Here is an 18,065-nt window from a genome sequence, read left to right as displayed (position 1 = left end):
ACCCCAACCCTCTGAAGCCGAGTCAGCCCCAGACCGCCGTGAGCCGGAGCAAACCACGGTGACGATTCCTCGGGTTGGGGAGCTCGACAGAAAAGTCGAGCACTTGGAGCGCCAGATCGAAGCGCTCCACAGCAAGAAGGCAAGACAGGAGGGAGATTTTGAATTTACCACCAAGTCCCCCTTCTCCCGCCAGATCGAGGATGAGCCGGTCCCCACGAGGTTCAAGATGCCTCAAGTGGAGCCCTACAGCGGAGTCACCGACCCCCTCGACCATTTGGAGAGCTACCGAGCTCTCATGGCCCTGCAAGGATCCTCAGAGGCCGTACTTTGTAAGGCCTTCCCGGCGACTCTTCGAGGGACAGCTCGGCTTTGGTTTTCTGGGCTAAAGCCGAGCACGGTATCTTCCTTTGAGCAACTCGGCAGGCAGTTTGCTACCAATTTTGCTGCCAGCCGAAGCCAGCGACGGACGTCGGACTCCCTCCTGGATATCAAGCAGAAGGAGGGGGAATCCCTCAAGGAGTATCTGAACCGCTTTACCGCCGCCACGTGGGAAGTCCGCGAGCTGGACCAGTCAATAGCCATGTCGGCTCTAAAGACTGGGGCTCGCTCTTATCGATTCCTCTTCTCTATCGAAAAGAGCTTCCCGGCCAACTTCACCGAGATGCTGGCCCGAGCTCGGAAGTACGCTAAGGCCGAGGAGGCTATCGCCTCCAGGCGGGGTGTGATTGAACCAGCCTCAAGGAAGCAGAAGAAACGCCGCGAGGAGCGCGGCCGCCAAAGAAACCGATCCCCCGCCGAGAGAAGAACCTCCCCCGACTAAGAAGCCCGCCTCGACAGCGAGGACAGCCTCAACGGAGGACCCCGCCTCAGCCAAGGTCCCCACCGCGGCCTCGGACATACCCGGGGAGGTACGAGAATTACACCCCTATCAATGCTCCCCGGGCCGAAATTCTGATGGAAATCGAAGGTCGGGACTTCTTCCGACCTCCGCCTCCTATGCGGGATACAGGAGTTCCCCGCAATCCCAGGAAGTACTGCCGCTTCCACCGAGACCGCGGGCACGACACGGAGAATTGCTTTCAGCTCCGGGATGAGATAGAGGCGCTTATTCGCCGCGGAGTACTCAATCGGTTCGTAAGGAACCGACGTGAGGAAAGAAGGCCAGTAGAAAATGCCCCACCGTCCGAAAATCCGGATGACAACAGGCCTATCGCCGGCACCATCAATGTAATCGGAGGAGCCTCAGCAGGAAGATCAGCCCAAGAAGGAACCTCCCTGAAGCGCCCGCGTACCGCTGAAGTCATTTCGTTCTCGGACGTAGACTTGAAAGGGGTTGAGACCCCCCACGATGACGCTGTGGTCATCTCCATGATTGTAAATAAATTTGATGTAAAACGTGTCCTAGTTGACAATGAAAGTTCAGCCAACGTTTTGTACTACCATGCCTACCAAAAAATGGGGTTACCAGAAGGACAGCTCCGGAAAATTAATACCCCACTGGTCGGGTTTACCGGAGACTCGGTCCCAGTCGAGGGCGAGGTCAGCTTTCTTGTTACAGTCGGCCTCGCTCCCCAGGAAAGCACTGTGAGGACGGACTTTCTTGTGGTCCGTCTACCCTCAGCCTACAACGCTATCCTTGGGCGGCCAAGGCTAAATGCTTTCCGAGCCGTGGTCTCAACCCGCCACCTACTCATGCGATTCCCCACCGGCCAAGGAGTAGGCTAGGTCCGCGGGGATCAGCTGGTTGCCAAGCAATGCTACATGGCGACCCGCAGAGTGAAGCAACCAACTGAGGCGCCAACTCATGCAACGGGCCCCTCGCTACCCGTAGAAACCCTGGATGCAAGGGACGACCTCTGGAAGAAGCAAGTAGAGCCCGGTGAGCTTCTCGTTCAAGTTTCTTTACGAGAAAATTTTTCCGAGCTAACTGTGCAGGTCGGCTCCGGCCTTGGCATCCGCGAGAGGGATCACCTCATCAGCTTCCTGCGAGAAAATGCTGATGACTTTGCCTGGTCGCCCGCCGACGTACCAGGAATTGACCCTGAGGTCATGGTCCACCGACTCCAGGTGAAGCCGACCAGCAGACCTGTAAAACAGAAAAAGAGGGGCTCTGTCCCGGAACGACAACGAGCCGCAGCCGAGGAAGTGGATAAACTCCTTGAGGCTGGTTTCATTCGGGAGGTTTCCTACCCAGACTGGCTCGCCAACATAGTCCTCGTAAAGAAGGCCAACGGAAAATGGCGCATGTGCGTGGACTACACTGACCTGAACAAGGCCTGCCCGAAGGATAGTTTCCCCCTTCCAAGCATCGACCAGCTCGTCGATTCCACCTCAGGACATCAATTGCTGACCTTCATGGACGCCTTCTCGGGATACAATCAAATCCGAATGGCGCCAGAAGACGAGGAGAAGACGGCCTTCATCACCGACAAGGGCACCTATTGTTACAAGGTGATGCCTTTTGGGCTGAAGAACGCTGGAGCCACATATCAGAGGCTGGTCAGCCAAATTTTTGAGGACCAGATCGGCCGAAATATGGAAGTCTATGTGGATGACATGCTGGTGAAGAGCCGAGCGGCGGAGCACCATGTAGCTGACCTCAACGAAACATTCTCCAAGCTCAGGAGGTACCAAATGAAGCTCAACCCAGCAAAGTGCGCGTTCGGAGTTACCTCAGGCAAATTCCTGGGTTTCATAGTGACCCAGCGTGGACTTGAAGCCAACCCCGAGAAAATCCGAGCGCTGCAAGAGATGACGCCTCCAAGGACAGTCAAAGAAGTGCAGCGGCTTACCGGACGGGTTGCCGCCTTGGGGAGATTTGTCTCCCGATCGGCTGAGCGCTGCCTCCCATTCTTCAAGATCCTTAAGCGGCCAAAGGACTTCCTGTGGTCGGAAGAATGCCAGCAGGCCTTTGAAGAGCTCAGGCGCCTTCTGGCCTCTCCCCCGCTACTCACCAAGTCTCAGCGAGACGAAGTTCTTTACTTATACCTGGCCGTCTCCCCGATCGCAGTAAGCTCAGTCCTGGTCCGGGAAGAGGACAAGCTCCAAAAGCCGGTCTACTACATCAGCCGGGTCCTCAGAGATGCTGAGACCCGATATTCTAAACTTGAGAAGACAATTTTTGCCCTTATCATCTCTGCTCGGAGACTCCGGCCTTATTTTCAAGCACATACAATAGTCATACTGACCGACCAGCCTATGAAGCAGATATTGCAGAGGTCAGGTCGTGCGGGGAGGATTGCCAAGTGGGCGGTCGAACTCGGGGAGTTCGACCTCGAATATCGGCCCAGGCCGGCCATTAAAGCTCAAATACTCGCCGACTTCCTCGTGGAATGTACCTTGCCAGACGACCCCGAGCTACCGTCTGCATCTATGGAGGGAACCCCGAGGCTGCCATGGGTCCTATATTCAGACGGGTCCTCGACTTCAGGGGGTAGCGGAGCTGGACTCATCCTCACCAGCCCGGATGGAGTGGTGGCCGAGCAAGCCCTACGCCTCGAGTTCCCGGCCTCAAACAACGAGGCAGAGTATGAGGCGCTCATTGCTGGGCTCAAATTGGCGAAGGAACTGAAGGTGGAAGATCTGAAGGCCTTCAGTGACTCCCAGCTGATAGTAAGCCAGGTCCAGAGAGACTTTGAAGCAAAAGAGCCATCGATGCGGAAATATCTCCAAAAAGTGCGGGAACTCACGTCCGCCTTAGGCTCTTTCAGCATCCAGCACATTCCCAGAGTGGAGAATCTGAGGGTGGACCAATTGTCTAAACTGGCGACCTCCCGCATGAGCGAGCTTTCCAAGGAGACAACGCTCGAGTATCTTCGGACACCCAGCACGGAGGAACCTGAACCAACCATGTGCATCGACTTCGAGTTAAGCTGGATCGACGGGTTCGTCCGCTATCTCCAGGACGGAACCCTCCCTCGTGACGAGATAGAGGTCCGCCGGATCAGGCGTCAAGCTTCCCGGTATGTCCTATATGAAAACAGGCTCTATCGTCGATCGTTCACCTCCCCTCTCCTCAGATGTCTCCGCTCCTCGGAGGCGGACTATGCCCTCCAAGAGGTCCATGAAGGAATTTGCGGAAATCACCTGGGAGGTCGGGCGCTAGCCCATAAGATCCTGCGGCAAGGATATTTCTGGCCCACGCTCCAGAAGGATGCGACGGACTTTGTGCGGAAGTGTGACCGGTGCCAACGGAACGCCAACATCCAACGCCGACCTTCGGCCCCGCTAACTTTAATTATCGCCCCCTGGCCGTTTGCCCAGTGGGGGATCGATATTTTGGGGCCCTTTCCTCTGGCCACCGGGCAAAGAAAACTTTTGGTCGTTTCCATCGACTACTTCACCAAATGGGTTGAAGCTGAACCTGTGGCCCGGATTACCGAGCAAAAGATGCGGGACTTTATATGGAAGTCCATAATCTGCAGATTCGGACTTCCCCGTATATTTATATCCGACAATGGCTGGCAGTTCGACAACGTCCACTTCAGAGAATTTTGCTCCGAGCTCGGCATCGACCACCGCTTCACTTCGGTCGCCCATCCCCAGACAAACGGGAAAACTGAGGTAACTAACCGTACCATTTTGCAGGGACTCAAGGCTAGGCTTGATCGATCCAAAAGACAGTGGGTCGAGGACTTGTACAACGTCCTCTGGGCATACCGGACTACGTTCCGATTATCCACAGGAGAGACCCCCTTCAACCTGGCATATGGCACAGAGGCTGTCATCCCGCTGGAAATCGGACTCCCTTCTCCAAGGGTGGAGCATTACGACCCCGACTTTAACTCTTCTCGACTCAGGAATAATCTAGATCTCGTTGAAGAGATACGAGAGGTCGCCCGGGTCCGCATGGCAAGGTACCAGCAAAAAATGGCCCAATACTACAACTCCAGAGTCAAGCCCAAACTCTTCAAAGTGGGGGACCTCGTCCTCAGGAGAGCCGAGGCTTCTCAGCCAACCGAGCAGGAAAAGCTCGCCCCAAACTGGAAAGGGCCATATCAGATCGCCCGAGTACAACAACCCGGAGCATACAAGTTGAAATCTCTCGAAGGGACTCCGATTCCGCAAAGCTGAAACTCCGAGAATCTACGGATGTATTACCAATGAAACCCCAAGGGGTTCTAGGCAATCAGGAACATGGACTCAGTCTCCTCTTTATAATGATTCGTCTCTTTTCAATGATTATGATTATCTCTTCTAATGTCGGGTCGTTTGTGATCCTCAGATTCCTCGACTAAGGTCGGGATGCCCCGAGGTTCGACCGTAGAGTCCCAAACTCCCTCGACCTCGGAAAGCATCGCAGGTCGATAGAGCGTTTTCAGACCCATCGACCTGGCGCACGATTCCTCGACTAAGGTCGGGATGCCCCGAGGTTCGACCGTAGAGTCCCAAACTCCCTCGACCTCGGGAAGCGTCGCAGGTCGATAGAGCGTTCCCAGACCCATCGACCTGGCGCACGATTCCTCGACTAAGGTCGGGATGCCCCGAGGTTCGACCGTAGAGTCCCAAACTCCCTCGACCTCGAAAAGCGTCACAGGTCGATAGAGCGTTCCCAGACCCATCGACCTGGCGCAAGATTCCTCGACTAAGGTCGGAACGCCCCAAGGTTCGACCGTAGAGTCCCAAACTCCCTCGACCTCGGAAAGCGTTGCGGGTCGATAGAGCGTCCCCAGACACGTCGACCTGGCACACGATTCCTCGACTAAGGTCGGGATGCCCCGAGGGTCGACCGTAGAGTCCCAAACTCTCTCGACCTCGGGAAGTGTCGCAGATTGATGGAGCATCCCCAAACCCCCTCAACCTCGGCGGGCGCCATCGGGTTCATAAGAAGCCCAAGCTCTCCGAAAGTCAAAAAATGACTCCGAAAGTCGGCGAGGAAACAAGGCAACCCACTCCGCTACAAGGTGCGCAATTTCGGAAATGCAAAAGGTACATCCCACTTGATGCTCGCCTTGTTATATTTATCTACGTATTGCCAGCGAAATTCCGATCGAAATTGGGACCTTATTCCGGCCGAAGTCGGATTGCTCCTACAAGTCGGTCTAAGACTAATCTTCCACTGACCTCATGCATGCTCTGTCTACCAATAACCTCCACGACAACTCATGTAAACCCTCATGCATAAGGGCCTAATTCGGCCCCCATACACAGAGACTCCAACGTCGACCTATGAAGATGACCTCGACCGCGGGCGTACTGATCGAGCTCAAAAAGGCCGAGGTATTCTCTACAGGTTCCGACTCCGCTCGCCGAAACCTCGGCAGGGTCCGAGGGCGATAACTATGAAAGCCCTGGCGACGATTTGATTATTGGCTCATGCTCCCCTTCGGGGGACAGCACTAACCTCTTTATAGACCTACGCTCCAAAACCCGAGCTCGAAAGCTTGGCTAAATCCCCAGATAGTGGCCTATGCAAGTCTAACACGGCCCCGCTCGGAGGTCTGAGGCCTGAGCCCGGTGCCTCAAAAATCTAAGAACCAAACACGGCGACCTCTGCGATCTTCAAGTCCGAGCTACAGGACTTAGAAAAGTTTCCTAGAATCTAAGCTCGGAGCTCCCCCTAGTTAGCGTAATCAAAACTCAGAAAAGCAAAACATAGCCAAAAGACACGCCTCTATCAAGCAGCCCGAAAGCTAGGATACAAAGTTGAGGGTCGATAAAACAACAAGTACCGGCCTCGTTTACAACTAAAGAAGATAAAGAGAAAAGTAAACGCGGAATGGCGAAAAGAATCTTTTCATTAATGAAGTGCCAAGAGCCTAAGTACAGAGTTGGAGGTCGACCATTCAAAAATTTGAAGGCCGACCTCGATTACAATAAAAAGAAGAAATAAATCTAAGTCCTAAGGGGCGGCGGTCGCGTCGGCGTTACCCTCGAGGTCATCTATGGCGATGACCTGAGGGTCTTCGGCGGACGCGGGCTCGGGGTCTGCGGCAGGGGCCTCGGCAGGCACCACGGAAACGCCCTCGTTGATTTCATGAGGGAGGGGCTCCGCCACCGCCAGCCCGGCTGCATCTAGCTCGGCCGAATCCCCCTCGGACACCAGGGCGGCGGGAACGTCGTCGGAGTCGGAGTCATAGCCCAACCTCAACCTCGGACGAACCGTTGAAAGATCGAGCTGGGGGCAGAACCGGGCCATCTGCCTCCGGAAGTTCTCGAAGCCCCGGAGGAACCCATCAACGGTTTCCTCCTCCAGCATGTCGCGAAATTCCTCCGATTCCTTGAAGGAGTCCACGGCATGTTCGGCTCGCTCGAGCGCCCTCCTTTCCCGTGCCTCTAGTTGCTCGATCTTGAGGCGCAAGACCCCGCCCTCGTACTTGAGGCCCGCGACCTCGGACTGAGCCTCCCCCAGGCGCGCCTCCGAAGCGCGCAGGGCTGACTTGGCCAGGAAATGGGCAGCCCTTTCTTCCTCGACCATTGCCAGTCGCCCGGCCTCTGTCGCCTCCCTCCGCGCCTCGGCCTCGGCCAGCGCCGCCTCCAACTCGGCAATTCTCTTCTTAGCCGGCTCTAATTGCCGGCTGAGCTGCCGAGTCTCTTCTTGACACCCTTGGGCAATGAATACCAGGGTGTCGACTTCGTGGATGTGCTGCAAGAGAAAAAGGGTAAAACGATTACGAGTTGAAAAACATATAACATGTTCGCCAGTAGCCTAAGGAAAATTGGGAAAGTAGCTTACCCGAGCGGTATTGCGGTAGGTACCGTCGACAATTTCTTCCAGCAGCAAGTTCCGGAACTCGGCCCGGTCCGCTGGAAGCATCGCACGCCGAAACACGGCACGTGCGACATCGGCATCATGGATGGCCGAGCTCCCCTCGAGGAGTGGGGACCCCGGCTCGGCCGACTCCTCCCTCTGGACCCTTGAAGAGCTCGGCTCGTCCGAGCTAGGGACCTCGGGGCCTCTGACTTCGGGGCCTCTGCTCGGCTCAGGCCCCGAACGCCGCAAGCGGATCACAGTCGGCCCCCCCCGCTGGGCGACGGGGGCAGGACAGAGTGGGGCCGCCCAGCCTGCGTCACCGGCGGCCCGTGTCCGCCCCTGGTCAGCTGCGGAGGCCCCCGCCTCCGGGCCTCCCATCCTGGCCGACGTAGAAGCGCCGGCCGACTTCGACTTCTTCCGAGGCTGGGGAACAGCCCCCCCGGCCTCGGCCTCCCGCCTCTTCAACCGGGAGAAGAGGGATGTGTTGCTGGTCGGCATGTGAGGATTGTCTGAAACAAAAAATTTTCCAAAGTGTCAGACCAACATTGGAAAGAAAAGAAAACAGGTAAAGCAAAGACAAAACAATGCGACTACTCTTACCCTCGGGGCGCGCCGAACTCAAGCCAACGCTCGCCAAGGCGTCCTCTCTTAGGAACTCGGTCAGGTTGAACCCCTTCCCGAGGCCCCGCAGGGCGTCCAAGGCCCTCAGCTCTCTCTCCGAGGGCTCGGAGAGCCTGTTGAGAGCTTTCAGCCGAGGGTGCCCCCACCTCGGGTTAAACCCCCACGGCACCTCGGACGCAAGAAAGAAAAATTTCCCCTTCCACTCATGAATAGAGGAAGGGGCACCCTGGAAGAGTGACATACCGCCCCGAAAGGCGAAGTATAGCCACCCCGCATCCGCCGGATTTTTCTTTAACAGAAAACACCGGCGGAAAACACTCACCAACGTCGGAATCCCATGTGCGAGACACAGGGATAAGAATCCGACTATGGTCCTCCACGAGTTCGGAGCAAGCTGTGCTGGGACGAGTTGATACTCCACCAGCAAGTTGTTCACGAACTCGTGTAGGGGGAACCGCAGACCGGCCCAGAGCGTCTCGCGGTGAATCGCGATCCGACCTGGGGGCGGCCGCGTCGCCCTATCTTCCGGCCCCGCAGTTTCGAGACGAAACCCGGGCTGGAAGAAGAACCGGGAGCGGATTAACTCCAACTCCTCCCCCGACAAACTCGACCCCACTTCATCTGGACCGAGACCCATTTTGCAGAAAAATGAAGCAAACCAAAGATAAAAGAAGCAAGAAAAAGGAGGAAGAGGAACCCCCTAGCTAACACAGGGTGGAAACCTACGAAGGAGTCGCCGAAAATCGCTCCGGGTACCGTCGGCGAGGTTTTGTTGAGAAGTAGAATGAAGGTGGAAGCGGCGAAAATGAAAGGCAACCAAATAAGACTCCTCTTAGGGCGGATTTGTGGGGTTTATATAGACCCCCCTGACGGCCCAGATCGGCGGGTTCGGTTTCTACCCCCCGTTTAGATTGCGCCACGTGTCGGCCTCGGAAGCCGAAGCACCGCATTCATTCCAGATCAATATGTCGGGTACAAAATCGAAGCGCCGTCCCATCGGATCTCACGGCCTCATCATGGGTTCGCAAAACCGGACCGCCTCAAAAGACGAGCGAACGTCACCCCCGCTCCCTTCATTTAATAAGCCCCAGGGACGCGTGGAGCGCCGATATAACCACGGCCTCCCCAGATCGCTATTCCGCCAATACGAGATCAAAAGCGTCCGACCTCGGATCATACCACGTGTCCACTTCGAAGCGCGAAACGACGTACCTATTTAAGAAGGGGGCCTCAACCACGAGATCGAGACGCCGCCCCATCGGGCCCAGGGACCCCATCATGAGTTCGCCGTACGAAGTGATCTCGGAGATCCAAAGGGCGCAATCTCCGTCGTAGCTGCTTCGGGATGCGTAAGGACGCAGACCCCGTCATAAGTTCGCCATGTAAAGCGACCTCGAAGGGCCAAAGGGCGCAGTCTCTGTTATAAAAGCTTCAAGACACGTAAAGATGCAGACGTGATCCCCCTCGGCCTCAATAACCATAATAACAACTTCTATTTCCCGCGTCCGAGCTCGCAAGCAGCTCGAACTCGGAAGTCGAGGGGTAGTGTTGGAAAATGCGGTTTTCCCCCCAGAACATAGTAACCTCGCCGCTAGAAGACCGCATGGCTGCCGACCTTGGACGACCAAGGTCGGCGCCCGACCTCGGAACGTCCGACCTCAGAACGTCCGACCTGGAGAGTTCCCGACCTCGGAGGTCCGTCCTTGTCGCCCACCTACCACAGCCGTACCCTTCCGAGGTCCGGCCGAGGGCCATATCCTGCCACTGCCCCAGCATTTATTACGCATGATCTCCGCAAACCCACGGTTCACTCAACAATTAATGCGCATCTCCGGCTCACTCAACAATTAATGCGCATGGCTCCTATTATCTATGGATCCTCAGCTCTCCATGACAAACCAGCTTAGCAGGGTCCTGTCGGCCGTGACAAGTCTCTGACCCCGGCCTCACCTCCGACATCAATGCAATGATTCACCCGATCGCGCGCCAGCTCAAGTCGTACGACGGCCTCACCTCCGACATCAATGCAATGATTTACCTGATCGTGTGCCAGTCCAAGCAACGTGCCGAGTCGTACGACGGTCTCGTCCTATCACATCACAGGTAATCCGACCTCCCTATAAAAGGGGGCCCTCACTTCTCAAGGGGGGAGGGGACAGACGAAACTCTGAAAAACTTCTCTCCTTTCTCTTTTAAACACAGTTTCTCCCTCTGACTTAAGCATCGGAGGGCCGGCGCCGGAAAACCCGGCCACCGGCTTTTCTGCAGGCATCCCGACGGAGGACGCCGCTCGCCGACGGACCGCCACTCTCCTGTGTCCACCGACCGCTCCCCCTCCTCAATCGACGACCGCCCCCGGGTCCAATTTCCAGCAACAATAGTATAACAATACAACATAATTTGATATTATATAACATAACATATCAATGTATTATGATATAATGTAATATAATATTATATTTATAGAATAATACAATAATAAAGATATAAAATATTATCATTATTATCATTATATATTAATATTTTATTAATATAATATTTTTAGGAACTAATTTTTGGAAAAAGGAATACCTTGATCACAGAAAAGCCAAGGTCGTTCCTTGTTTTGTTTGTTGGAACTCCTGCAGATTTCTCTAATATATAGGAACATTTTCTGTAATTATAATATTTCATCATGGGTGTTTTGGTCCAAAGAGAAAAAATTATAAATCAATATAACTTTCCGACGAATGCTAAAAGTACTTTTCCGAAAAAGCTCTATTTTGGATCTTCTCCCAAGAAGCTGTTTTACCTTTCTGGCAAAGCTAAAATAGCTTTTCAATTTTTTTACCAAACACCCCTATTCCATCCAAAAGTACTTTTGAAGGGTCAAAAAATGCTTTCTGGCCCACCAAAAGCTATGCCAAATGGGGCCTAAACAGACAAAAGTGAACAAGCCCTCATTTCTATTGACAGAAATCATTATTAGTTTATGAATATATGGATCCACTATTGTAATGGAAATGATAAAACTGTGCTCAGCCACACATGGTTACATCGGTTCATCATGAGTGCTTCAAAGATGATCTGGGTCATGCAATAACCTAATAAGCTACTAGTACTTGACCAAGGCTCAAACTTATGGAACCATTAAAAGCTAAGCATGAAATATTCACATGTAGTGCACTAAATGGCAAGTTACTGAACTACAAGGTGGGACATCTGCATGAAACACTCGAAATGTGCTTAAAAGCTAAATAAATCAAATCTCTAAAAGAAGTGCAAATGTACATGCTAAATTTCAACCCAACTCCATTATAAACCAAGGACTAACAAAATAGTTGTCTGAGACAAGGTTCTGGAGATGCCAAAATGGACCCTTTTTTTCTGGAGAGATGATAGTCAAAATAATAGCGGATAGGTCGCAACTCATACTCCCTTAAGCACTACCCCAAGAACCCCAACCGCCTGCTGAGATTACAGACCTTTGCAATGCTGCCCAGCAGCCTTATCACAAATTCAAGCAATAATTCAATGGGTTACTTTTGGGGAGAACAAAAGTTGTCATTATGTCCTAATTCAATCTTAAAAATTGGTAAGGCCAATGGAGGAGCCAGCGTTACCCTAAAGCCTCCACTAAGGTCAACTTTGGTGGTGGTGCCATGAAAACTTGGGAGCAAGGGAGAAACTACTGGAGTAAATTGTCTTTTTGTAACAGCATAATGCCATTATGGATAACCATAAGGTTCACCCCTAAGCAAAACACACATGCATGTATCTGACTGTATAAGGTAACACAGACACATTATTTAAAAAAAAAAGAGAAAAAGAGCACAAATAACAAATTTACATGTTACCGCATGTGCCCAATGTTGAGTTTAGCAAATCATATCAAACATACACAAAAAACTATATATAAGACACCAGAAACATACTGATGCAGCTACACCGCACAAACACATAAACAGTACAATTTGAAGCAAGCCTCCAAGAACAGCAACAGCTCGAACAACCCGAAGCTGTAAATGCAATGACATCTACCATTAGAATCTAGTTGTGCAAACTGCCAAACTATCTGCATGGAGAAGGAGAATGAAGATCTTTCCTGCAGGATACCTTTGTTGTAGAGAACTCAAGCCCCAATGCAAAAAGAAGAAAAATAACACCGAACTGAGCTACTGTTTCAACCTACAAGCAAGAGTATCAGTGAAAGAAAAACAATGCAGTGAGTTGTAAATAGTGTGCACCTGGAAAAAAATAATAATACATCACATGCAACTCATTAATACAACAAAAATGAACAATTTACAGATAAATAAAAACATATAAAAAAAGCAGCTCTTCCACCATTTATATGAGACATTATAAACATCATCTACTACAGCAAGTTTTTTTCTCTCTTCACACTTAAAAACACATCTACCACTAGGAAATAACAATGTAACAGACCACTTGAGAGAGGTATACATGAAAATGCATAATCAAACTTGTTTTAATGCTTTTGTTGCCAGCAATCACCGCCAAGCTTACTTCAGCAAGACAATCACCAAGACATGTATTTCAAAAACTAAAACATTCTAGCTTGTTTTGTTGTTTCTATACATGCTTTAAGGTACTACTCAAGACAAGACTATAAAGGATAAAAACAGTAAACAAGAGGGCGCTTAAACAATTTGCATGAATAACAAAAATGACGCAAAGATAATAGCAACAGTTACAATTTCGTAAAAGCACAAGCACCTTACTTGCACCATTTCACTGATGAAGCTTAAACCTCCAGGTCCGATGACAGATCCTGCAAGTAAGTATCCAGTAATCACCTGCAATGATTCTTGAATTTGTTAATAATGACTTATCAACAGTAAGATTGATCTTATTGAACATATAAATTTTGAAGTACACAAACATAATGAAATGCCCAGGAAATATATGTACCATTTTTTGTTTCAAAAATCAATGTGTAAAGCTATTTAAAGAAAGATAAACTATCTTTTTCCAAACCTACCGGTTGTCCAGCACAGGCAAAGGCAATACCACCACAAGTAGCAGATACAATGACCACCACAAGATCAGATATCAACCTGCAAAAGTTTTCCATTAACATCAGAAAAACAAGTTGTAGTGATCTTGATTATTATCTCACGAGTTAGCAGGCATACCTCAGATCTAACTGTAGAACAGGATACTTTGACTTGGGGTTTGATATAATGAAAACATTATCCTGGAAAGACCAAAGTTAGTTTTTTGTGTGGCAAATAAGAGCATTCTACAAGACAGTAGTCAAAATAAACAAATTCGAATTGATAGTGCAGCGACACATATTCATTTTTAACATCTAAGACAAGCCTTATAAGTTCAACACAAAATTATAAAAACCATACCCTGCGATCTATTAAGGTAGGAATATCCTCTGCTCGGTTCTCATTATCCAGATTAAAAACATCATGAAACTGAAAAGATCTGGAAAGGAAATATAAAGAACTGAGAACTTGAGATTTTGTTGACTACCGTATCCCTAAGTATCCAACCAATAGATTACAACATATAAAAGAGTTCCACAAGAAGTATCAAAGTAAATTTCACATGATAGAAGCATATACTTTTCCTCTTTGGTTTCATTTTTCTTAGTTGTAACTCTAGCTACCGTTTCCAGAACTGCCTGGTAAATAAAAAGTAACAACAGAAAGAAAAATAAGCTCATTAATTTGTCATTAGAATACAATCATAATTTTAAATGATCAATACTCACAGAAATTGAGTTTACTTTCAAGGAAAATAATGAACAACCTAGGAAGACTAGCATGATTTATGATACATTAATGTTCTACAGCATTCTTCTTGGCAATATTAGTGACCAAAATAGGAAGACATGTGTACCAAAATAGGAAGACTAGTGCTTCAAATAAGCAGCATTATGCAGGAAAAGAAATTTACAAGGCATACAGTTTAAAGTTATTTCAGGAAAGACATCAGAAAAGGTAAGTTATAGGCCCTCAGAAGAAACAATTGACCCATTGGTATTAATGCAACTTACTTATGAATGAACATCACACGCAGCAACATGGAAAATTTAAAATTATAAGGACAGCAACAAGAACTAGGAATCGAATGAATAGGAACAAGTTTGATTAAATGGAAAATGGTACGCAAGCTAAGGTATAATCAATTTAAAGCTATAAAGCAGTTTATACAACAATGATTTATTAAAAAGATTTCAATGCTAAAAAGGCCATTATATAGAACATTTATAATGGCTGTAAAGCATATACAATACGAACAACTTACACATGGTTATATATACTTACAACATAAAAAAGGCTAACTATACTGCTTCAACAGCATCATTATTGTCTACTGTCCATTATTTAAAACCACAGTACAGATTGCTTTATTCCCTAACCAATCCTCTTCCAATATGAGCACATAATAGGTTCCATATCTGTTAAGTCATGTATTTAAATAAAGGCCAAAAGATATAAATTCCAATACCACCGTCATGAGAGATTATCAACAAACTACAATATCCTACTAGTAATTGCATGACCCAGCTAGATTCAGCACCTGCATCAACCCTCAAGTCATTTCTTAGACTGCCGTTCACAAATTAGTAACAAAGATTGGAAATAAAAAGACAGGTTCAATGGAAATGATGAAATGCAACATCTACAACGAGTGGAAGCGGACAAACAAATAAAAAACAAGTTAATCCGTGGATTTCATACCTGAGACATCTTCAGATAGAAGACTGGATACTAAACATTGCAGGAAACATCATCATTACATCCAACTAATATATGATAACTAAATATTTAAAGTTTTCCAAAAAAAAGAAAATCCATTGTGCATTAAAAGAAACCTGTTTCTCAGCAACACTGTTGTTAAAGCCACCCGCATCGGTTTCTGCAAAATAGAGCACAAACATAATATCGATCCAGCTTTATAAAGACTCAAAAAAATCTTTCTTGGATGTTTAATCAGAAGAAATTCCTGACTGTCCAGTGCATAAGAGAACATCCATGTAGAATGATCTGCTTATTTAAGAGCAGAAACAATTACGGGTAAGAAAGAGCGTTACTAAGCAAGATTAAAACGAGAACCATAAGACCAAGCAGCTAGACATACTCAAGTTGTATTTGACGATTTATGTGCCATCTGAATAACTCCCAAGACTAAGATGTCAATAACCATGTCGGCATCAAAAAAAAAGAAGCAAAACCAAAACCAAAAGCAAATTAACACAATTTCTTAAAAAAGATCTCCATATTTCTCCGGAAAAATTTCAAATGTTGATAATCAGTTCCAAGAAATCGTCGCAGGAAACAAGGAGGAGATACAGAAATACCGTAGTCCAAGATCGGTCACCGGATCAGTTCGCCAGTTCAACCCTAATTCAAGATCCAGAAACCTCAAAGCTAATTCAAGAAACAGCAACCTAGAACCTAATTCAAGAAACACCAACCTCGAGCCTAATTCAAGAAACAGCAACCTCGAATCTAATTCAAGAAACAGCAACCTAGAATCTAATTCAAGAAACAGAAACCTCGAATCTAATTAGAGAAACAGCAAGCTCATCTAATTCAAGAAACAGCGACCTCGACACTAATTCAAGAAGCAGCAACCTCGACACTCACTTAACAAACAAGAGCTCTCGCTTCTAAACCCTAATCCTCTTCCTCCCGCATCACATTTGAGTATTCAAGAAGTCGTAGAATGGGGAGCATAAGACCAGCGCGCGCGGGGGGGGGGGCGGGGGGGAAGCAAGGGGAAGGAAGCCTGGATCTACGAACCTCCACCGCTCTGCTCGCTCTCCGAGAACTCCTTCTGGAGAGCCCGATCGATGATGTCCGCGAAGCTGCCATCGTTCCCCGATCCTCTACTCGAGACCTCCGTCGCATTGCTCGCCTCTGCGCCGCCCTCGAGGACCGGAGAGGAGAGGACAGCAAAGACGAAGACAGACACCAAGAAGAGAAGCCCGCTGGCGTGAGGAGAAGCGCCGCTCCTCATCGCCGGAAAGAGGCCGAGATCCGCGGACGCACGGGCGGTGGAGAACCAAGGGAAAAAGAAGTCTCAAGGAGCAGCGGGAGAGGGGAAGGAATTTATAATGCCGGGGAAGGGGAGTAGAGTCAGGCAGTCAGCGGGGTCTGGTAACCACCCCGGCTACTTGATGAGACCGTAGATGAGATCAAGCGAACTGCCACATAGGAGGGCCTTCTAATTTTGACGGAAGGTCCACGAGCCGAGACGGATGGGAGCCGAGGCGTGGGAAGGATCGGACGATCCCTATTTGCCGACGCTTGAGATCGGACAGTTGGACGACGTCGCCATCGGCGAGATGCCACCGGAGAGGTGACAGATGGGCGGCATTCGCCCGCGAGGGTGGTTTTTTTGGCAAGTGCCCGCGAGGGTGGGTTCGATTTAACCGGTTCCCAGAAAAATCAACCGTCCGATGAGAATCGGATGCCAGGGATTGCAGCAGTGAGATGGGATATTAAAAATTGCGCTCCCTGACGCGAGGGATACTAAAAGGAAGGGTATTTTTGTCCAAGATGAGATACTTCTTGTGGGTGGTTGGTACTCCCGGACGACGACAGAAACCGGCCCATCGTTTTGGGAGTTCGTGCGGCAGAGATGCCGTCTTGGAGTTGAGAATAGCTCAATACAAGTAAAGAGCACGCAGAAGCCATTCGATGTTATGCCCTTTTCTTCGTTTGCAGCTTTAAATTGTTTGAGGCTCAGTCTGTATTACTCGAAAATTAATTAACAAAAGATTTCTTATTGTTTACTTCCGAGAAAATGTTATCTAGAAGATTAATGCTATGCAGCACAAGTAAAGGTTTCTTGACCACTGAACCAAATGATTAAAAGGGACTGGTGTAACTTGAAAAATTAATTCATGTGCATAAATAGATATTTCAGAAGTATTTTTATCTACCATTACATATTTAATGAAGGACAAAGAATCGTGTTTCCATCCTTAGCTGAGAACAAGAGTAGAAGGATAATTTAGGATTCACGAAGAAGCTTGCTAAAATTCATGGAACTGATGGGGTTAAATGGAAAGGAGTTCCACTAAATTTGAAGTATAATTAATAATTAGCAGCAATCATTCTGCGAGCAATGCTTTGTACTGCTAAATTTTAAGATTAATTAATTCTAAGTAATCATTGTCCGTCTAAGTCTCCCTTTATCCTTCAAGGTACGGAGAAGTGTAGTTCCACAAGGTCGCCTCAAGAATAAAGAGAGAAGAAACTATATTGCTTCACTTGCGGATGAGAGCGTAGAGCTAACTTGTCAAAAGGATATTTTCAGCAAATTGCACGATTCTACGAGGACCTCTTTGGCTTCTCATCTTCTTCTTCCATTGCAGTGAATTGGAGGAAACCATATGGTACAAACTCACGTAATCTCAGCATGCTTGGAGAGGATTTCAGAGCGGTGTTCCCCTTAGGCGGCTCTAAGGCACCTGGACGGATGGTTTTGCCTTCTCTTTCTTTCAAAAATACTTGAATTTCCTTCATGATGATTTGCTGGCTCTTTTGGAAAAGTTCTACAGTGGGGATTTAGACATGGAGAGACTCAACTATGCCTTTATCACCCTTGTTCCAAAGGACGGCACACTCGCAGCTAGAGATTTGAGACCTGATAAGCCTTCTAAATAGCCTCCACAAAATCATCTCGAAAGTTCTGAAAAATAGACTGGCTTGTTTTCTTCCCCACTTAGTGGATGAGGCCCAATCGGCCTTCATCAAAGGTCGTTCTATCATCGAGAATT

The 18,065-nt window shown here is 48.8% G+C and overlaps 1 protein-coding gene across 12 annotated transcripts in view; it reads right to left on the bottom strand.

Annotated features, from left to right (window-relative positions):
- LOC103710274 (K(+) efflux antiporter 6-like) overlaps positions 1-16,669 on the bottom strand; it is a 34,265-nt gene extending 17,596 nt beyond the window's left edge. For 6 of the 12 annotated variants that reach the window (XM_039130388.1, XM_039130389.1, XM_039130379.1 and 3 more), the window contains exons 1-9: positions 16,081-16,666; positions 15,150-15,193; positions 13,894-13,952; positions 13,675-13,753; positions 13,453-13,514; positions 13,299-13,374; positions 13,039-13,113; positions 12,410-12,481; positions 12,229-12,312 (exon numbers count right to left, since the gene is read on the bottom strand). In XM_039130388.1, coding sequence (XP_038986316.1) covers positions 12,229-12,312; positions 12,410-12,481; positions 13,039-13,113; positions 13,299-13,374; positions 13,453-13,514; positions 13,675-13,753; positions 13,894-13,952; positions 15,150-15,193; positions 16,081-16,297 — 768 coding nt within the window. In that variant the 5' untranslated portion in view covers positions 16,298-16,666. Of the gene's footprint in view, positions 1-12,228; positions 12,313-12,409; positions 12,482-13,038; positions 13,114-13,298; positions 13,375-13,452; positions 13,515-13,674; positions 13,754-13,893; positions 13,953-15,149; positions 15,194-16,080 lie in introns of all 12 variants that reach the window. The other 6 variants (XM_039130387.1, XM_039130386.1, XM_039130382.1 and 3 more) reach the window with 4 other exon arrangements.
- Between the last annotated feature and the right edge of the window lie 1,396 nt (positions 16,670-18,065).

The sequence above is a fragment of the Phoenix dactylifera genome, chromosome 9 (assembly GCF_009389715.1).
Source record: "Phoenix dactylifera cultivar Barhee BC4 chromosome 9, palm_55x_up_171113_PBpolish2nd_filt_p, whole genome shotgun sequence".
Taxonomy (NCBI): Eukaryota; Viridiplantae; Streptophyta; class Magnoliopsida; order Arecales; family Arecaceae; genus Phoenix; species Phoenix dactylifera.
This window is presented reverse-complemented; position numbering and strand designations above follow the sequence as displayed.